The sequence below is a fragment of the Rhipicephalus microplus genome, chromosome X (genome assembly GCF_043290135.1).
Source record: "Rhipicephalus microplus isolate Deutch F79 chromosome X, USDA_Rmic, whole genome shotgun sequence".
Classification (NCBI taxonomy): Eukaryota; Metazoa; Arthropoda; class Arachnida; order Ixodida; family Ixodidae; genus Rhipicephalus; species Rhipicephalus microplus.
The window spans coordinates 380,431,337-380,452,838 of record NC_134710.1 but is presented as its reverse complement, the minus strand read 5'-3'; the positions used below and the strand labels follow the sequence as shown (position 1 = coordinate 380,452,838).

General features: G+C 48.0%; 1 protein-coding gene across 1 annotated transcript; it reads left to right on the top strand.

The window, feature by feature from the left end:
• The first annotated feature begins 344 nt into the window (after positions 1–344).
• Positions 345–20,779, top strand: LOC142775391 (uncharacterized). Its single transcript, XM_075876754.1, has 3 exons — positions 345–1,159; positions 10,250–10,488; positions 20,431–20,779. Exons 1-3 carry the CDS (start codon positions 491–493, stop codon positions 20,777–20,779), a joined length of 1,257 nt encoding a protein of 418 aa, XP_075732869.1. The 5' UTR covers positions 345–490.
• The last annotated feature ends 723 nt before the right edge of the window (positions 20,780–21,502 follow it).

The following is a 21,502-nucleotide window of genomic DNA, read 5'->3' as shown; positions in this document are numbered from 1 at the left end:
GTTCATGCCATTTTGCCTTTTGGAGCTTACATTTCTGGGTTCTCTACTGCAACAGCATGCGCCGCCGTCCAGGACTATTTTGATGAATCTAATATACTGACTAATTATTCTGTTTCATTAATCTAACGTGTCTACAAAATTATATACGTATAAATCGGATTATTTCTCTTTTCTGAGAATAAATTCGTTTTTCATTTAAAGAATTGTATGCATTAGATCAAGTATCATGCTTTCCTAGGTTGTCAGTAATCTTTCTCATATATCTCCATTATTTTGAATCTGAACAATAATTTCTAAAACCACTTGATTCTTGGCCAATCCCCCACAGCTGGTATGCGCCACGATCAAAACGTGAACAAGAACAAGAACTCTTGAATCCGGTGCGCGTGCCGTGAGGCAGCGAAGACAAAGAAGCAACAACGTCACGTGCACCGTCGCCTCGTTCTGCTTGTAACCGTCCTTCGATTGTCCACGTTTGCGTTTGGCGAGAATGCAGCCCATTCAAGGGGAGCCTCAGTGTTGCAGGGACGCCGAGCATTCCAGCTTCGTCTCACCACCACGCCGGACTTTGCCCAGCGAATGGACGCCTTCACCGACGGGGGCTGCATCGTCACCAGCTGATTTATGTTTCCTGGCAGAAGGTCCGTGGCAAGCACCTTCTTTGCCATCAGATCGTAGCTTTGCGAGATACTACTACGAAGATGGCTCACGGCCTGTTTCCGAGCAGACGCTGGATCCCGAATCCTTGAGTGAGCCCTCGAAACCCCACCGTGTCGAGTTCCTGAGTGTCGTCCTTGGCATCGCTTTTGCAAGGCTACTCCTAGGGATCAGGCTGCCCATTCTCCACAACTCGCTGGCGCCTTACGATGTCACACCAGACGTCACGGATGATGCTTTCGAGCGGCGGCTGGAAATAGCGCCCAACACCGTTGGCCAGCGATCCATTCCGAGGAGGGTCGTACATCCGGACGTCGATGAAAAAGGAAACAGGAGAACGACGACCAGCGGTCGCACAAGAGTCCGAGTCGCGGGCAGGGCTACAAAAGGAGCGACAGCTCTACTGCTCCTGATGAGGGTGATGACTAGCCCAGTGACGACTCCGCCAGTTACCGCAGCCACAACTGGGGCTCACGAAAAAGAGGACGTGCGACTGAGACGTGTAAGTTGGCTCATTATCTTTGATGTCATCCATGTATGCCTTGAAGTCTTCCGTGTATGAAATTAGGGCTGTGGGCAGCTAATCAATTTCTTCACGAAATAGTTTTTTTTCCTTTTCTGTTAGTGTCTTTTAGGGCATATGTTACACTTGCGCGATGGGAGTAGAATAATAACATCACAAAGTGGCCCTTGCATAAAATAAATACTAATTACCTGCATGTTCAAAATGTTTGCAGGAAAGCTGCAGGAATGGATTTTTCTAACTGCTATTTATAAAGAAACTTATAAAACTGTTCATGGGGACGCGAGTGGGTTTTCTAGCCTATATTTAAAATACGTATGATGTCAATGAGAATGAATGCGTTTCGTTGGTACGGATCCATCTGAAAAACCAACTGCTAATTCAAACATGGGTGAAAAAACGTCACAGGAATGCGCGTGCCTTCCTCATGTGAATTAAACATCGACATATTGCGTAGTGCACCTTAAAACGGGTAGTGTAGTATCGCACGCACGAGTTTATATGGTTTACATATTTCCTATTTGCCTAATTTACGTTGTTACTACTCATTCTTGGCTTCCAACTTTAACATATGACCCAGCAAAAATTTTTATGTGGTTAGTGAGCGTCTGTAATTACTCAAGGTTGCATCATAACAGTTTGTGCTATTCTTATTCGTTTTGTCAGTCGGTCAGTCAAGTAGAATTTGCTCAGTTGGGCTGTATTTAGTATAAAGAATTGACGGACTGCAAAAAGGATATAAACAGAAAGAAAAAAAAAACGTCATATCCTGTCTCGAACGGTCTCACGCCATACCTGTCACACCGGGAAAAAAGTCTTCTCTCGTAGAACGGATACAATGTGGCTTTCTAATAGAAATACTTCATGACAATGCCTTAACTTCGTATCCGTAATATGAAGTGGGAATATGTATTGATACCTCCTTTTACCTCTGCATCGAGCTAAACGTATCAAATTTGACTGGTATTGTTCAATACCTTTATTTCTGTTTGAAGGCTTTTCAACATTATGAAATACTAAAACTGGGGTGATTTTAAGAAAAAAAGGTTTAAGGGGTTGGGCACAAAACAATGACTGAAGTGACGCGAATTTCGACATCAAAATAAAACGGCGCACAAGGTCGAAGACGTGAAGAACTTGAGGCACGAGCGCTGCGTGTGCACTGTCCGAAAATGATTATATAACCAGACAAACTTGCTACGCTTCACGAATGCCAGAGCAGTCAGCATTGAGATAACATTGATTTGTTATTGTTTTGTTTCATATCTGCAAAATAACACGTTTCGAACGTAGGAAGCTATATAATAGTATGATATTAGAAATTTTCAAATGAAGAAAGTTTATAATGTTAGAGTAAATGATTTGGTCCATATCGAACTACTGATTCACCGTACAAGCTCAATATGGAGAAAAAGATTGACAGACGCAGAAATGTGAATCGAATCAATTGTACACTAGGTAACGAGCCTTTTAAGGTTCTCCGTAGGACCAAGCCTTCTCCAACACTTAAGATGTGGTGCAGTTTTTGCAGTCAAGGTGGCGTTCTGTCCTCGCTTTTGTTTTGATAGCAATTATTACCGCATTTTTATCATCACTCTGAGGTTCCTTATAAAGCATCGAAGAACGAAAACATCGTCCCTTGTGTCATATGCGCTACGTGCTAGAGAAAGCATACAATTGCAGGAGATGACCGCAGCTGAAGCGCAAAGGGTACGCACCGGCCATCGTTTGTAGCGCGAGATGCCCATCAGGGGGTCCCGAAGTGTAAAGATGCATCCGCATGCACGTGATTTTCTAGCGACAGCGTCAAACAAGAGCGACGAGCGACAAGATTTGCTGCCATTGAGGTTCATGCGTCGTCGCCACTTCTCGCCTCACCTATTTCTGTAAAACTAAAAAAGATCGTCTGTCGGCCGAAAACCAGCTTGGCGATTTTCGACAGCATGGCTGCGCCCCTGGAGCTTGCTTCGGTTGCAATTTGCTCTCAATGTTTGTTATCGGCCCGTACTTGAAGTGATGCAAGAAATCAACTATGTATTATACATTCGCATCTCAATCAAAGAGTGAGAGTGCGGACGTATTTTGTTTTAAGTCTTCTTATCGTAGAGGTCTTTTAATGTTTACACGGTAATTTGTGGCAATTTGGTCGCTTGCGAGAATGCAAACTCGTCCTGCGATGTGCGTCGTAGCCGTCGTAGCATACGCTTCTGGGCACCATGTCGCGTTAAAACCAAATATTTTGAAAAAAAAAGAAGGTTGCGAAATACTTTTGTGGCTTCTGTTGGCCACACGAGACAGCAATAAATTTGGCATGTTTTCATCTAGCTACCTTAATAATACCTTAATAAAATTCTTTTCGCAATTTAGGGGTATGTACGAGATGAGACTGTTGTGGTCATGTGGTTGAGACTGTTGCCGTCATGTGAATGCAGTCGTCGCGACGCGACGGCGCAACGAGGCAAGTTTGTCGCTGCCGCTTGTCGCTGTCACTGAAAAATTGCAGGCGTGTGGATGGGCCTTGAGTGGTACAAGCGGAGGTTGCCGTCGCACACGGACCACTTGACAAGGATCGGCATACAGCTTATAACCCTAATACATGGCGCTTGAACTGAAGCGATGACAGCACGAAGCTGACTTCACTCGCTGCAGCTTGCGCGACCTCTTACGCCTTTGTTTCGTTGAGTTACGCCGGGTCGGATGCTAAAACGTAAGCTAGCCTTACTTCCTGTAACATTTCGATTGCTGGTATTATATTTTCACGGCTAAAGGCCGGGCAAGAAGACAGAGGACGATGAAGTGATGAGCGTGGACAGCACCCACGGTTCCTCCGAGGAAGAAGAAGTCGAAGCGGCTGCTCTTTTGTTCTGTTAATACAGACCTCGTTTTTTCTGGTCGCACCGTCGTCCTGTATTCTGTTATTTTCACCTAGCGACATTGGTGGAGGTGCTGGACTTCTCCAACTGATGCTTGGGACAACTCCGCGCCCTAGCACATCGAGTCCACCACCGCAATTCGTTCCTGCAGTGGATACTCCTGTCCACCGCTACAGTCGCCGACAGCGAGGCCTTAGTCCCGAGGCGATCCCGCTCGAACTTCTCCAGTAACACACCGTACCAGGAAAAATGGCTACCGGAGGGCCTTCACAGCTTACTGTTGATCAGCCTCTAATTCCTGAGACCTTCCATGGTGAGGTTTATGAAGACGTCGAGGACTGGTTAGCCCAGTATGAGCGAGTCGCCAAAGCCAACCGCTGGCCCACTGAACAAAAGCTATCGCGCGTCTACTTTGCTTTGGCAGACAGCGCTCGTACGTGGTACGAGAGCCACGAGTCAACGCTGTCTTCGTGGGAGGAATTTCGGCAGCGAATTCTCGGGACATTCGCAAACATCGACCGCCGTGAATCTGCTCTGCAGCTCATCGGGGCACGCATACAGAAACCAAACGAGAGCGTCGCCATGTTTGCGGAAGACATGGCCCGCCTATTTCAGCGGGCCGACCCCGAGATGCCTGAAGGTAAAAAACTCCGACATCTGATGAGGGGCGTCAAGGAAGAGCTGTTTGCCGGTCTCCTACGCAACCCACCAACAAGCGTAGTGGAAATTGTCAAAGAGGCTACAACAATCGAGCGAGCACTGCAGCAACGGCGCCGATACCATGACCAACCAATCAAAACATCTCCCAGTCTCTCTGCTTTGAGTGCCGGTAGTGAGTGTTTTCGGCGCGAACTCATTCGTGAGGTCGTTCGGGAGGAGATCCGAAACCTCCTTGTGACTCCGCAAGAAAATACCTTGGCTTGCGTTGCAGAAGTTATGCGGCAAGAACTCCGCCAGGCATTTTCGTTGCCCGAATCGCCCTCAGACCAGCGGTCTGTGAGCTACGCATCAGCTGTCCGTCGACAAACTCCAGTGTCCTACAACTCGTCACCGCTGGCTTATCATGACGTGAGCCAAGGGCCTTACAACGAGCCGTGGGCCCCAGCTCCCAATCCGCCACAGCCGTATCCACAGTCCAACGTGCCTATGCAAACGGCGCCAAAGTACACTCCGCCGACATCTGCATCTTGGTCGCAAGGTATGCCCACCAGTCGACCATTCATCCGTAAGACGGACTTGTGGCGCACCGTCGACCGTCGACCACTTTGCTTTCATTGCAGAGAAGCCGGCCATATTTTCCGCAATTGCCCGTACCGTGACCGTAGACATCATAACTTTCTACAAACCTCCCCTCGTGCCTATTTCGATAACCGCCGTGACAGCAGTGCAGGCCCGCAAGTACAGCAACCCGAAGTGCCGTATCATCGACCCCGCTCTCCTTCACCTGCACCGAACTCGCCGCCGCAGCGCAATTACTCCGAGGTGGTCCGGGGCAGATCTCCTAGCCCTCGTCGGGGAAACTAACAGCTGTGACCTTTGGGAGGAAGGTTGCCGCCCGTCGAGATGCTATCACACCCCCAACATCTTCTCTACGACGCGATACAACGAATGATACCGCGGATCGTATGACGCACGATACCAAGGACGATACGACGTCACCGACATCAACGGAAATCGTAAGCGCCAATCTAGACATTCGTTTAGACGGACGCCCAATAACAGCACTGGTAGATACTGGTGCGGACTTCTCTATTATTAGCCGTAAACTCACCGACTGCCTAAAGAAAGTAAGAACAATATGGACGGGCCCAAACATAAGAACCGCAGGAGGTCAATTGGTGACGCCGACGGGCAAATGTACAGCTCAAATTAATATCGGCAGTTCAGATTTCGTCGCTACTTTCGTAATTTTACCGGAGTGCTGCAAAGACCTGATCTTGGGCATGGACTTCTTGCGTGAATATGGTGTCATTATCAACATTCCTGAGAGATCGGTTACGTTTTGGACGGCCCCAGATCAAGTTTCGGATGTGCCCTGTACAGACCAGCGACGTCAGCCTTTGCGCGTCTTTGAAGACGACGTGACCATCCCACCGCGGTCGAGTGCACTCGTGGCTGTGACATGTGACACGTCGAGCGATTCTGAAAACATCGCCGAGCAAATTCCAACACTGCTATTCAGCCATGGTTTATCGATCGCAAGAGGCGTCGTAAGCATAAAATGCGGACATACGCACGTCCTTGTTGCGAACTTCAGCTCTGAACGCCGACATCTAACGAGGGCCATGGCAGTCGCGTACGTGGAAGAGCTCGCCGAGATCACAGACTGCCTAACTCTTGAAAAAGATAATTCAACTGATCTCACCCCCGCACCTCTATCTGTTGATATTGGCCCAAGTTTGCTGCCGGCGCAGAAGCAAAGTATCATGCAGCTTATTAACAAGTTTGAAGATTGTTTCTCTTCGATTTCCAGGGTCCGTCAAACGCCGCTGACGAAACATCGAATTATAACGGACGACATCACCAGACCCATCAGGCAAAACCCGTACCGGGTAGCTCCGCGAGAACGTGAAGCCATCGAAAAGCAGGTGCGACAGAAGCTTGAAGACGACGTTATTCAGCCGTCGAAAAGCCCTTGGGCTTCGCCGGTTGTATTAGTGAAAAAAAAAGACGGCACCTTACGTTTCTGCGTGGATTACCGCAAGCTGAATCAGGTGACAAAAAACACGTCTACCCACTTCCACGTATCGACGATTCCCTCGATCGACTACGCCACGCGCGTTATTTCTCGTCGATGGATCTAAGGAGTGGGTATTGGCAGATAGAAGTCGATGAAAGAGACCGGGAGAAAACAGCTTTCGTGACACCTGATGGCCTTTTTGAATTTAAGGTACTTCCATTTGGCTTGTGCTCAGCACCGGCAACGTTTCAGTGGCTAATGGACACCGTACTATCAGGCCTCAAGTGGCAGACGTGCTTAGTGTATTTAGATGACGTCATCGTATTTTCTGCCACATTCGACGAACATGTCAGGCGACTGCACTCAGTATTTCAAGCTATTCGTTCCGCCGGACTAACACTTAAGCCGGAAAAATGCCATTTCGGCTTCGAAGAGCTTCTGTTCTTGGGGCATCTTGTCAGTAGTGAAGGTGTGCGGCCTGACCCTGAAAAAATAGCTGCCGTTACGAATTTTCCAGTGCCAACTGACAAAAAGGCGGTCAGACGGTTTTTAGGACTGTGTGCTTACTACCGACGCTTCATTGAGAACTTCTCGTGCACTGCCTCGCCGTTGACCCGCCTTACCAGAGAAGACGTCGCATTCGTATGGAATGGAGAGCAGCAAAAATCATTCGACGAGCTGCGGCAACGCCTTCAGAAGCCACCAGTCCTCGCACACTTTGATGATGACGCACCGACAACAGTGCACACTGACGCTAGCAATGTCGGCTTAGGAGCTGTACTCGTGCAGTGGCAGGATGGCGCCGAACGAGTAATTGCTTACGCGAGCAGAACTCTTTCACGTGCGGAAGAAAATTATTCCACTACGGAAAAAGAGTGCCTTGCGGTGGTGTGGGCGGTTATAAAATTCCGCCCATACCTGTATGGTCGTCCTTTTATTGTTGTCAGCGACCATCACTCCCTCTGCTGGCTGACGAATATAAGAGACCCTTCAGGACGGTTGGCGCGCTGGAGCCTGAAGCTTCAAGAATTTGACATGACGGTGGTCTACAGATCGGGGAAGCGACATTCAGACGCGGATTGCCTTTCTCGTGCGCCATACGAACCTGCGACGACAGAAGATGACGATACAGCCTTTGTCGGAGTTGTAAACACGGCAACTGTCGCACAGCTCCAACGAGACGACCCCGAACTAGAACCCATAATACGTTTTTTAGAGGGTCGCACTTCAGCTGTACCTATACTGTTTGCGAGAGGGCTTTCGTCATTTTGCTTGCGCAACGACGTCCTGTATAAGGTGAACTTCACGCCACACGGAAACGACTACTTACTCGTCGTCCCAACATCTCTAAGGAGCGAAGTATTACAAGCATGCCACGATGAAACAACATCCGGCCACCTGGGTTACACGCGTACGTTGTGCAGAGTGAGGCAGAAATACTACTGGCGAAGAGTAACGGCGACTGTTCAACACTATGTTTGGACGTGCCTTGATTGCCAGCGCAGAAAAGTTCCACCCGTCAAACCAGCAGGCCTCCTCCATCCTATTGACGTGCCTGTTACTCCATTTGCTGAAGTCGGAATGGATTTTTTGGGCCTATTTCCCACCTCATCAGCAGGTCGCAGATGGATTATAGTAGCCACCGACTACCTCACTCGTTACGCCGAAACCAAGGCTTTGGAGAGGGGCACGGCAAGTGAAGCAGCCCGATTTTCCGTAGAGAATGTGGTGCTGAGGCATGGTGCTCCATCAGTGGTAATAACTGACAGGGGAACTGCATTCGCAGCCGAACTATTACAGACAGTTTTAAAACTTAGTGGCACATCCCACCGGCGAACAACGGCGTATCATCCGCAAGTGAATGGTCTTACGGAGCGTCTCAACAAGACACTAGTGGATATGCTTTGCATGTACGTCGATGTGGAGCATAAAAACTGGGACGAGATCTTGCCGTATGTCACGTTTGCCTATAACACGGCTCATCAAGAAACAACAAGAACAATGGCATTACGCCTTCTTCATGGTCGTGAAGTCACCACTATGCTGGATGCTATGCTGCCCCACGAGTGCAAAGACGCTGAAACGGATGCTGATTATATCACTCAGCTCGCCGAAGAAGCCCGACAACTTGCACGCCTACGTATTAATCGCCAGCAGGACTACGATTCAAGACGGTACAACCTTCGTCACCGACCAGTCTCCTACGAGCCAGGAGAGAAACTTTGGATATGTACACCTATTCGGTGTCGTGGCCTCTCAGAAAAACTGTTAAGACGGTACTTCGGTCCCTATAAAGTTCTGCGACGTCCCAGTCACATTAATTATGAGGTTGTTCCTGATACTGCGCACTCTTCAAGGCGTCGAAGGTATGCTCCAGAAGTTGTGCACGTGGTACGCATGAAGCCTTATTTCTCCGAATGAACTCGTGCGTTTCCAACGAGTACAAACCGCTTTGATTATAAAGCATCGGGACGATGCTTTCTTGAATGGGAGGCTAATGTCACGGCTAAAGGCCGGGCAAGAAGACAGAGGACGATGAAGTGATGAGCGTGGACAGCACCCACGGTTCCTCCGAGGAAGAAGAAGTCGAAGCGGCTGCTCTTTTGTTCTGTTAATACAGACCTCGTTTTTTCTGGTCACATTGTCGTCCTGTATTCTACTATTTTCACCTAGCGACAATATCCAATAATTAGCCCGCATGGCGACACTGTTATTTTTTATTAGTAGTTGCGTGGCACATGAATAGCTCGATATAAAAAGACTTTCAGGTTCAGCGCAAGGCTGAAACGCTGAATGGGATAACAACAAATTTTAATGCTGTACAAAGTAAAGCTCCTATGGATCGCATCTCACTTAACTCTATAAAACGCCGGTGTAAGGGAATACGGCTGTGTGGCGTTCTCAACGCGAAGTATCAGCGATCAGAGCTTAACACGTGAAAAGGTATACTAAACATGACTGACCGCCCAGATGGTATCTTTTGGTAGATTACTACGACAGCGTGCGAAACCAAAGATTTGTTCCTAGTGGTTTTCATTTTGTACTTCGTGTTGTTGGCCTAAACGAAACACACTACAAAATAGATGAGTAAACGCATTTCATCACTACGAACCTAACACCTGGCGATTGCTGGTAACATTTTCTACTGTACAACTACTCCGTGTTAGAAAACAATGGTGTATGTACCGTAATATTTAGACACTTGTAATGCGACATCTCCGAACATAGGCCCTGCATAGCACCGGCCACTGCCCACCGTTTTTGCGCGGCAACTACTGGCACACTAATTGCGAAATCTTCCTCTAGCCACCACGCATTGAGGTTCCTCCAGCGTGCGTAAAAAAAGGTGATTGGAAGAGGGCAAGTTTCAGTGGCTGAAGAAGCACTTTTCTTTAATATAATCAATATTGTAAAAGGTTACGAGAGACAGATCTCACTTATTGGTGTTTTGCATCTTTAAACATTGACGCCTTTTTGGTATGTTGCATTCATGTACGCAATCCTGGCGCATCGCAGGTCGTCACCCTCGAGTCGTGCATTGGGCACGTGTACACTCACTCTGGGCATCCAAAGCACGAATTCCACTGCAGTGTCTACTGGAAAGCCTGCGTACTGGCGGCAACAGACCCAGTGCACGTGTGCAACCGTGGCTCCAAGTTGTACTCAAGCATCAAGAGCTGCCTCGCTAGCTGTGTCAACGGCCGCCACATGTCGGACCGCTGCTACGTAAGCACACTTTTCTTTCCCTGCACCCGGTGAGTTCACTGAAAGCACCTTGGTTTCTTCCTTTGCTGGCCTCGCAGGTATTTACCACGATTTAGCTTTGTACCCTTCCTGCAGTACCAGAATCACTTCACTGGGTTTATATTTGAGACATATTTTACATGAAACCCCAAAAATTTCTACCATCTGTCGGTCAACCGAAAGAATTTTAATATTAGGGAAAAGTTCAACCACTTCTTCAACGCTCTCCAATCTTGATCTGGTTTCTCCATTCATTGTTGTACGCACTGTCGAATAAAAAAAAAACAAAACGTTGCGCATATCTGAGGCACAATATCAATTTGTCAGTATTCTGTTGCCTGTTTCTATATACTAAGATTGCTTAATTAAGTAGTTCTAAGGACTATAGTTTTTATTACGCTGCGCTGAGAGTGCGACGCTATGCACGAAAGGGTGAATGATTTCTACACCTTAGATAAGATGATATGGTGCTGCCACCTACCTGTGGCCTTGCTATCTATAAACTAGGGCCTTCGAGATGGCGCCCGCAGGCTGTGCGCATGCTATATTGGAGGCAATTCTTTCGTTTTCCAAGATTACTGCCAGATTACGCTCATGTCTAATGCAGTGCCTCCAGAATACAATTCAATGAATTTCACGCGCACAAAGCAAATGTGTTGTTCACTCTTTTCAGATATTTCACTCTTTCAACGATGTTCACTCTTTTCGACGATATTTGCAGTCAAGCATGTAAATACGGGGCCTATTCGTATACTATCTCCGACCTTGCTTCGCCTCTAGACGGCAAATGGTAAAACTTAAAGGAAAGGCTTTTTGTGCTTATAAAAATAATGTTTCTCTTGATGTACCCTGATAAACTGAAGCTGTGAAGGCAATGGTAAAGGTCGCGCACAGTATACCGCACTACACTTTGCTTGCTCACAGTGAGCATACACTATACTTAAAACTTTGAGGACGTTTAAGCTGCGCCTTCAAGATCAGACTGCAAAAGCGTAATCAGGCTGCGTTTGCAGCATCCTATGATTTGCTTCCACATTCTACATTCTTCCGTGGATACCTCAGCCAGGACGATAAGAAGGCAACGCGTTCACGGCTATAGTGCAGTTATGAAGCCCGCAATATGCCATAAGATTGTTTTGCGAATTACCGAAGTATTCAGTGTGCGCCCGCAAAACAATAGATCGCTTGCACTGACATACCTTAATATATCACATAGAAGCACCAACATGCTGGGAGGCCAACATTATGATGTAACGGGCCTGTTAGAGTGCATCGAATCAAACGCATTGACTTGCATTTTGATTCTGTCGCTTTTTACGCACAGAAGCCAAAGGGCGTTCCAGCGACGTCATTTTGAGACCGAAGCAGGTTAATCGCACGCGAATATGCTGCCTTGACATCATCTATAAGCCGTCACGCTTGAGCCATGTATTCTGCGTATGAGGCAATGGGTGAGCTATGAATAATCGGAGCTTTGCAGCTGTGCAATATTGTGGATGCTTTGGGTGAGAACTAGGACCAAGTGTTAGGGTGGGTGTGTAATGAGGGGGGGTTGTGTGATGAGTGGATTTGCTTACTACCCAATATTAGCGCAATTATCAAGGTGTGACATCTGGTGCCATCGTAATAATCTGCTAAGCACCATTGCACTTCTTGACACGACTCCCTGCGGTGCATGACCTCTGTATAGGTTTTATTTTCGAAGCAGTTACATGCACAGGTAGGCGTAGTTCTCTAGAAAAACTCCTTGCCGCACAGGTTGCTTGTGCTCGATTGCAGCACGGAAACATTAATATAAATGTTTGATTTCACCACCATTTTCAAACAAGGACCACGCCGATGTTTTGCTCGCAACTAATGGCGTCGCCGCAGATACCGGAAGTTCTCCGACACGAGCTTTTTAACGCTCTCGCGTCAATATCATCGGTGCTAGTGAGAAAAGCGTACAACCAATTTTGTCTTTTATTGTATTAGCAAATGCATTGACACTGTCGGCGTTCTTTTTTTTTCTAGATGTCGTGGCCATCCTATTGTGAATAAATATCATATCGACAACATCCCTTCACGCATCACAGGTTAGACGAGCGAACAAAAGCGCGCATCAGCTGGGGAAAAATTGGCTAGCAGACGAACTCAAAAGTCTAGGCACTCATGTAGTCATGTCGGTTGCATGAAGAGCGTAAGCGATAACATCAGCACACGTGTGAGGCCTGCCCATGAAGGCTCTTTAAGGATAGAGAAAACAATGCCGCCTGTATTCTGTCACGTCAAGCAGCAAGAGGAGACACACACACACAAAAAAAGGGTCGACAGATCCCACGTACGTTGGCAATCGACGTCATGCGAAACATGCGAAGCGAAAGTGACTGTGTTGTATATTTTGTATTAAGCCAAACGCTGCGAAATGACGCTAAACGTACGAATATTGTATGCACATAGATTTGATCAACATTCCCACTTTTACTGTTGTGTAACGATTCCCACAGCAACATAGGTATTAGCAACACCAGAAGCGATAAGCTGATACGTAGCGCTTGTGCAAGCGAGGTGTGTGGCCATGTATCGATAAATGAGCTTCACTTGATGGCGCTTCAGTACAATTTCAGTTATTACAACCTGTCGGCTGCATGATAGGAGTACATATGCACCGTTTATAGAATTTTATAGCCAGCACTGCAGACACAATTGACGTTTAACGAACATTGTGGCCTACTTCAAAAACAGTTCCGGGACCTGGCTTCGCTTTGTGATAGAATAGTTGTTTGCCACGCAGAATAATGAGTTTCAATTCCTGCTCGGCCATGATAGCTATTCTATGCGTTCGTTGGATCAACGCTGCTGATGCCAGCTTTTTGGGCGAAGCTCCTATAAGGCCGACCTTCTTGGTGTCTATGAAGCCCCCAAAATACTAACAAAAACTGAACACCAGCACTACAAATAACGAAAAGGTATGTGCGTGGCGAAACTACTATATGGACCGAGCATATGAAAACTCTGATTTAGTCAGTCTATATCAAAGTTATCTTCTCGGATATGGACCGACCACTAGCCAAAGTAGGCCTGTGGTCCAGCTAAATTGTAACAATTGCTTACGTTTTATCAATAAAATTAGATTGATTGATAAAGAGCCGACGTTATGTGTAATCAAATATGAACGCATTATATGTGATCACACGCGCCGTCCGTCTGTCAGTTCGTTCACTCATTCATTCAACCGTCCATCAGTCTGTCCGGCCACTGATCTGTCATTCGTCCATCCGTGCGTTCACATGTCCATCTGGTCATCCATCCATCTGTCCATCCGGCCGTCCATCTATGCGTCCAGCCGTCCATGCATCCGTGCATACGTTCACCTGTTCCTCCTCGCGTGCGGACATCCACATGTCCGTCTGTGGATCCATCCATTCATCTGTTGGTCCTTTGTGGTAGTCGGCGATTTCAACGTAGACATGAACCTTACGGCTTATAGCTTCGCCCTGTCGTCATCATCGTCATTCACTTCTTGGAGATGCACTGATTTTCGTTAATGATTTCGAAATGAAAATAGCAATGTGTATTCGTGCCGTTCCTTGATTCATGGAAACTATACATCACATACAGTGCATTGCGCTTAACGACAGTTGATCGTTAAGTACCATGACGGCTGTATCATAGGGCTGCATATGTAATGCTTATGACATTCGGTAGCCATCGTTGCATCCCATATGGACGCCATACGCACGTGACGGTCTATTTCAAAAGTAGATGTGAGATGAGGCGTGGCTCTTTGGTAGAATATTTGGCTAGCATGCAGAATGGTTGAGTTGGATTCCTGCTTTTACCCAACCTTTATCACAAGGGAGTGGTCGCGAGGGCTATCTTGACGGACATCGGTAGACGACTCGTATTCTTGTCGAGTTTCGATAGAACAGATGCAAAAGACTGAACTGATAGTCTCCGTAAGCGTTCCACTTTCTGGCTGTAGGCCCGTGTGCTTACATTTTCGTGAACGTTAAAGAACTCCAGGTGGTCAAAATTTCCGGAACCCTCCCCTACGGCGTCTCACATAATGATATGGGGGTTTCGGGACATTAAACCCCGCTGTAAGGAAAGGACTTAAAGACGCCGAGGAACGGCAAACCAAAACTGAAGAAGACGAGCGGAGGGCAGGTGGCACAAAGGCGACAACAAGAAATGAAGAAGAGAAGAAGAAGGCACGTGCGATTACGAGGCAACTGTGCGCCAATCAGCTGATGACCAGTGGTGGCCCATAGAGGTGGCGTGCCACGATTGGGCCACGGGTGACCATTACTTGGCAGTAGGCTGCGTGGCTGGGGACGCGCCGGAGCAGCGGCAGACGGGAGACAGCGGGCCGAAGCGTCGGACGCAGGCAATCCAGGTTCCGGCCAGGGAACGCGGCCGTCCACGCTGCTGCCGTCCAACCACCAGATGGGGCGGCATTGCCGGCACGAGTACTGCATCTCGGGGCGTGGCCTGGCCTGCTGTTCTCTTCCTCTCCGAGGGCATCGCGGATCTCGGCGAGGCGTCTCCACGGTCAGCTGTTCGACACAGCGATGAACGTGGCCTGGCTACTGGTCGCGGTTGCGTCGAGCATGGCGTCTCGGCGCACGCTCTTCGCTGGACGGGCTAGCCATTCCCCGCATGGAGCATACAGTCTCCGATGCGGGTTGACTGCTCTGTAGGCGCACCCATGCCATCAAGCGGAGGAAAAAAGGACACCTGTTTTCATTCCTCATCACTGTGTATTGTGAGAAAAGTTGTTTGACTGAAACAACTTTTTTGTGTGGGGGGTTATTGTGATGAGTGAAGAAAACGACAACGGCGGAAGTGCGGGGCAAGGCGCGTGTAATGTGCGCGTGAGTGTCAGCGAATCATCTGATGACCTGTGGTGGCCCATAGAGGTGGCGCCAGAAATTGTGATGGTTAAAGGACGTTCGTCACTATGTTTGTCGATAGCGGACGAGAAAGGATTAACATCAACAATTGATGCGAACAAAAGAAGCTTTATATTGCACACTAGAGAAGGAAGTGACACTTTCTTGTTGATGAGCTGCGCGAACCAATGGCTCTGCGCCTCCTGCATGGGGAACACGCCCCCAAGCAGCTGCAGCAGCCCGATGAAGGCCAGCGTCGCGTGCGGCAGGTGCGGCGGAAACACCTACTTGTACAGGCACACCTTGTTCTTTTCGGTGCTGTGCACTTCCTGGTCCAGGAATGGGAACGTCGCAGTTTGGGTCCCCGTCGACCCGACATGATGCGGTCGTCGACGTGCGCGAGGGCAAAGGTAGCACGGCTGGAACGGCTGACCGCACACGGATGCGCTGCCGTGTGCAGCGCCGTTGAATCGGACGTCGCGACCAACCCAGCAGCCTGGGTCGCAACTCCCGAGGTCCAGGATCAGGCCACGGCTCACGAGGACCACACCCGGTAGGCCTCGCCTACGAACCTGCTCACGGCCACTGCACCCAGGCAGGAGCCGTTCAGCAGGCCCCGTCCTTGGACCTTGCACAGGCCGACGGACTCGACCTCGAACCGACACACCGGAGCTCGACCTGGCCGACACGTACGGGTCCCACGTCCGGCTCAGGATCGCTGCCAGGAACTCGTCCTCTCGAGCGGCGCACCGCTTCGTCTGCCTTCGTGGCCTCAACCCTCGAGCTGCGGTGGCGGAGATGCCTGGACCAGCGCGACCTCGGACCTCGTTTCCAAGCTCTTGATCACCGCCCGGGCGTAGCGGTTCCACGTGCGGGTTCTGGCCAGCACAGCACCGTCTGTGCCGTGCTGAAATGCTGCTCGCTACAGCTGCCGAGCGGCAGCTTACTCACCGGCGTTCCTCGCCTTGGCCAGGGCGCAGCCAGGTACCCTCGGGTGCACAGCTCGTGAGCTCGCGGCCCACTTCCGAGTCTGGCGCGTCGCTCGGTATGGCTCGGCCCCGCTCGGCGATCCTCGATTAAGCCAGCAACTCCCCTGGCACCTGAATCCTCGGCCACCCTGAATCCTCGCCCGGCTCCATGGTCCTCCGTATACACGCCCGCGTCTCGCCCGGCAGAACATCTCGCTCGTCCCTTTCCCAAGTGCGACGCTCTGGTGACATCGGCGCTTGATGGCATGGGTGCGACTACTGAGCAGTCAACCCGCATCGGAGACGCGATGCTCCATGCGGGGAATGGCCAGCCCGCCCAGCGAAGAGCGTGCGCCGAGACGCGATGCTCGACGCAACCGTGACCATTAGCCAGGCCACGTTCATCGCTGTGTTGAACGGCTGACCGTGGAGACGCCTCGCCGAGATCCGCAGTGCCCTCGGCAAGGAAGAGAACAGCAGGCCAGGCCTCGCCCCGAGATGCAGTACTCGTGCCGGCAATGCCGCCCCAGCTGGTGGTTGGACGGCAGCAGCGTGGATGGCCGCGTTCCCTGGCCGAAACCTGGATCGCCTGCGTCCGACGCTTCGGCCCGCTGTCTTCCGTCTGCCGCTGCTCCGGCTCGTCCCCAGTCACACAGCCTACTGCCACGTAATGGTCACCCGTGGCCCAACGTGGCACGCCACCTCTATGGGCCACCACTGGTCATCAGCTGATTGGCGCACAGTTGCCTCGTAATCGCACGTGCCTTCTTCTTCTCTTCTTCATTTCTTCTTGTCGCCTTCGTGCCACCTGCCCTCCGCTCGTCTTCTTCAGTTTTGATTTGCCGTTCCTCGGCGTCTTTAAGTCCTTTCCTTACACCCGTGCATCAATCAGTCAGTCAGTCGGTCTGTTGGTCAATCAATCAATCAATCAATCAATCAATCAATCAATCAATCAATCAATCAATCAATCAATCAATCAATCAATCAATCAATCAATCAATCAATCAATCAATCATTCAATCAATCAATCAATCAATCAATCAATCAATCACTCAATCAATCAATCAATCAAGTGTTTAATTAATTAATTATTATACAATAATTAAATAATTAAAAAATTAATTAAAATAATTATAAACAAATAAATAATTAATCAATAAGTAAATAAATAAACAATTAATCACCTATTCAATAAATAAATAAATAAATAGATAAATAAATAAATAATCAATATATGAATCAATCACTTTCTGACTGTTGCATCATTGCTGTGCCCTCGAGGCTAAACTGGTGTATATATGACATTTTTGTCCACCTTATTATTATACGTTACGAATACACATATTCCCCGTAATTTTGCGTATGGTTTGCGTTTGATGTCTCTCCGGCCACACTGGCCCAACTAGGAGGCTTTAATCGAAAACGCTGAATCGTTGACCCATCCTGGCAAAGGCCACCGTGTATCCTCGAAAATGTCCCAGGATAGTTTGGTATACGGACTCATCATGCCCGTTCCCAAGCCATGGTTGATTCGATCCAAATTATGTTTTTGTATAGAAGTCAATAGTTCTATTGTTTAGACGTTGTTATATTGTGTGTTCTTCAAATTTTTTGACGATGTTTAGTCGAGTAGCTGTATTCGAGCAGGGGCGTCTTCTCGCATAGCTCAGGCCCACAGAAGTAACGGACAAAGAACAACGGTGACATTACGTGAAGGAGCTTGGAGGGGGAACGGTCAGCCTTCATCACGATTTTATTTTGCGCGAGTCTCATGATCTATACTACCCCAAACGGTACGTTTCACATCGTCGGCGTATTGCACGTGCAGATAAGGCTTCCCGCAATCGGCGCCAGAATGTTCGAGAGCATTCCGGATTATTTTCACACCATCTCTTTGGCTTCAGGATGCAGACGCTACATATAAGTTTATTATTAAACAAACTCGGCCATCAGCGATAACGCTCGAATATTCGAAGCCACGCGTACAAATGATGACCCATGTTGCCGCGGATCAGAATATCGATTTTCCACGCTCTGTTAGGCGCTACCAGTGAACCATGTATACACATCGCTTGCTTAAAATATCTGATTTCCTGGCCACTAGTTTGGCCAAATAGAGTTTGAGTCTGAATACGCTGACTGATGCCTTCATCGACGTCACGAGCACGTGACAATACATTTACCAGAATGTAATACTTAGTGATAATAGTGTAATAGTTCGACCACCTCACTCCAGACAGACAGCTGCGAGTTGCATCGGGTCGAATATTTAAGTATAGTGTAGTAGCAATAAGCAAGAAGCGTACATGTTCTTTGCTTCTCAGTGGAGGCGCCGTGCTTGCTATGCTACCTGCGTTTTGATAGTATTGGCTCTACAGCGACAGTGACTTGAAATGCTTCAAGTCCACTAGTTGCTACATTGTATGCTATTGACTTTCTGTTTCCTACGTGTGAAAATTATACGGGATGTCTTAGTTAAAATATAGAGAATTTTTGTAAAAGTTTGTGAATATCGGGCTCCTGCCGTTTTAACCCATGAAGTCTCTGTCGTGGCAGAGATATTTTTCCGCAAGTAACATGAGTTTGATCTGAGGAATTAGCGAACAGTCGTTCATAACATGTTTAGTATTCTATTGAGTGCATATTGCTGGTGAAGTTCTTGTGCATCATAACTTGAAGCACGTCCATTTTTTAGAAATAACGAAAGTGGCACGTAGTTCGTGATATTCATAATTGAACTCGAAGGGCGAAATGAGTGATCAGGCTCGGCGCGCACAAAGTTCGTCTTAGTCCGGCATGACCTGTGACAAAGAAGACACGAAGATTGAATGTATGCTCGCCGAAGCAGAATCTACTCAGAAAAGTTGGCAGGGATTCTGAAATACGTGAGTAGATTGCATATTACTTGCTTGCCAATGATGGTGCTTATCTGCCTCTTTCTTATCTTGTAAGGAGGTGCGAAAACTATTCCAGCTGTCTGGAAGAACAAGCGCCGAAGGAGCTACCCCTAAACCCCTAAACAATGCCTCTTCGACCACCTCACTCCAGACAGACGTTGTACACGTTTCCAGACTGAAACCGTATCACCCTCCTCGTTCGTCGCCGCCGTACTAAGCGCCGTGACCGCGCCTCCGCCGCAGGGGAGTGATGTTACGGTGCATCATCGACAGGAGCAAGCGTGGCACTTCGCGGCGAAGATGAAGAAGACGCCTGTGCGTTAGGCGCTTGCGTGAGAGGCAACTCAGACATCTTGTTCGGCTGCCGATTCTCGGTGGAGGCTATCCTGTAAGCCAAGACCTCGCCCCGTGACGATGTAGTGGTAATAATAATAATAATAATAATAATAATAATAATAATAATAATAATAATAATAATAATAATAATAATAATAATAATAATAATAATAATAATAATAATAATAATAATAATAATAATATTAATAATAATACAAAAATTATTATTATTAGCACTGATAACAAGAGGGTGCGAAGAAGAGCGAACCACAGTATAGTGACGAGAGATTTCTAGGCGCTGCGCCGCGCTCCCTACCAGGTTGCATAATTTAGGCGCCTTCTTGCTCTTCTAACCCCCACCACCAACACCACCACTAGGACAGATTACGCAGACCGCCTGTAGCGCTACAGTAGTGTGCGTGGTGCCACTATGCTGCATTGTGCGGTCACTGATGACGTCATCTTTTAGATATGGGCGAGTGTCACGTGAGAGGACACCTCACTGGTGAGATGTTATGGAAGGTACGGCCTTCCGTAGCCTCCCGGTAAGTGAGGCACTGTCGCTACGCTCTGTCTACGGCTGTTTATGTGTAATGGGCTTCACATAATTGTTCGCGCCAGTCACTCTACTCAAGCCGTGGTATAGCGCTGCAGATACATACATACAAGTGTCTCTGAAACTGCTTGCATCAACTTTTCGCTAACCCAAATGGCCCAAAATTGGATTAGGCAGTATTATATTCGCTGGTTAACTTTTTTTTTTCATGGACTTAGGTGGCTTATGTACATACAATGGACGCTGTTAACGCATTCAACATAGATGCTTACAAATTATGGTGATCATAAAACAACACAATAACTTGTTTACATTTATGTAGGCAAGACGTGCTGGACGTGCCGTGGTACTTTCATGGCAAGAAGTGCGTCCCGTGGAGCTTCCCGCAGGGTACGTGCTTGTCCGTGGGCCGTCGTGGCGTGTACCGCAGCTGGGAAGAATGCCGCCGGCGCTGCGTGCTCCGCACAGAGTCGGAGTGCGACGAGACGCCAGCTGCCGAGACGGGCTCACCTCGCCAACTGAGGCACCCTTATTTCGCCGACATGCAGGCACACGGTGGAGCTCGCTGTGTCAACGTGACCCGGCGCGCATTGAAGTCGCACCGCATCTTTATCGGGTCTAACCAGTTCGATTCGCTGGATGGATGTGGCCGAGCATGTGTCAGGAGTTAGCAATTAACTTCAGGCACACTGCACCCTACTTTTTCGGCCGCGATACATAAATTTTGCGCATTATCATAATTAAATTCGAAGTTCATGTCGAATCATCTGGTCTCTCTTTATTTTATGTATTCCAAGAAAGCCAAGCCCACTTGAAGTGGAACCGGGAAAAACACAGTCATTTGGTGCTGATAAAATGAATGGGCCTACTACAAATTTTAAAATCTATATTTCGTAGGTAAAATTTATGTAGCTCACCATAATTTGATACTCAGTATTCAGATTCGGTTATTGTGATATTCTGTGAAACATTAATTTTGGACTTGGATTGATCACGCGGAATACTTTGCTAAAAAATTAACACCATCTTGTGTTTTTCTCGGTGTCCTTTTTGGTTTCGTGGGTGTAGCGGCTAAAACAGTGAGCTGTCCTTGCTGTAAACAGGGATAAACTCCTGCACAGCCGGCAGCTCTTACGTGTTCATGGCATCTCTGGAAAGCCTCCAAAACTGCTTAAGCTCTTCTCCTGAGTTTAAGGGAATATTGTAGGGTAAATGGTACATGTCAGTTTAAGCATAGCAGATTAGAAACGGCTGCAAGTATTATCATTAATTTCACGTGCTCACAAAAATGCCACTGGGTATCAAGTGACACCCTTTTTGTAATCCTAGGTTGCTTATCCTTCCTATGGCCTACTCTAAAATTTTAAAGGGGGTTCATTTATTTAATGTATTCT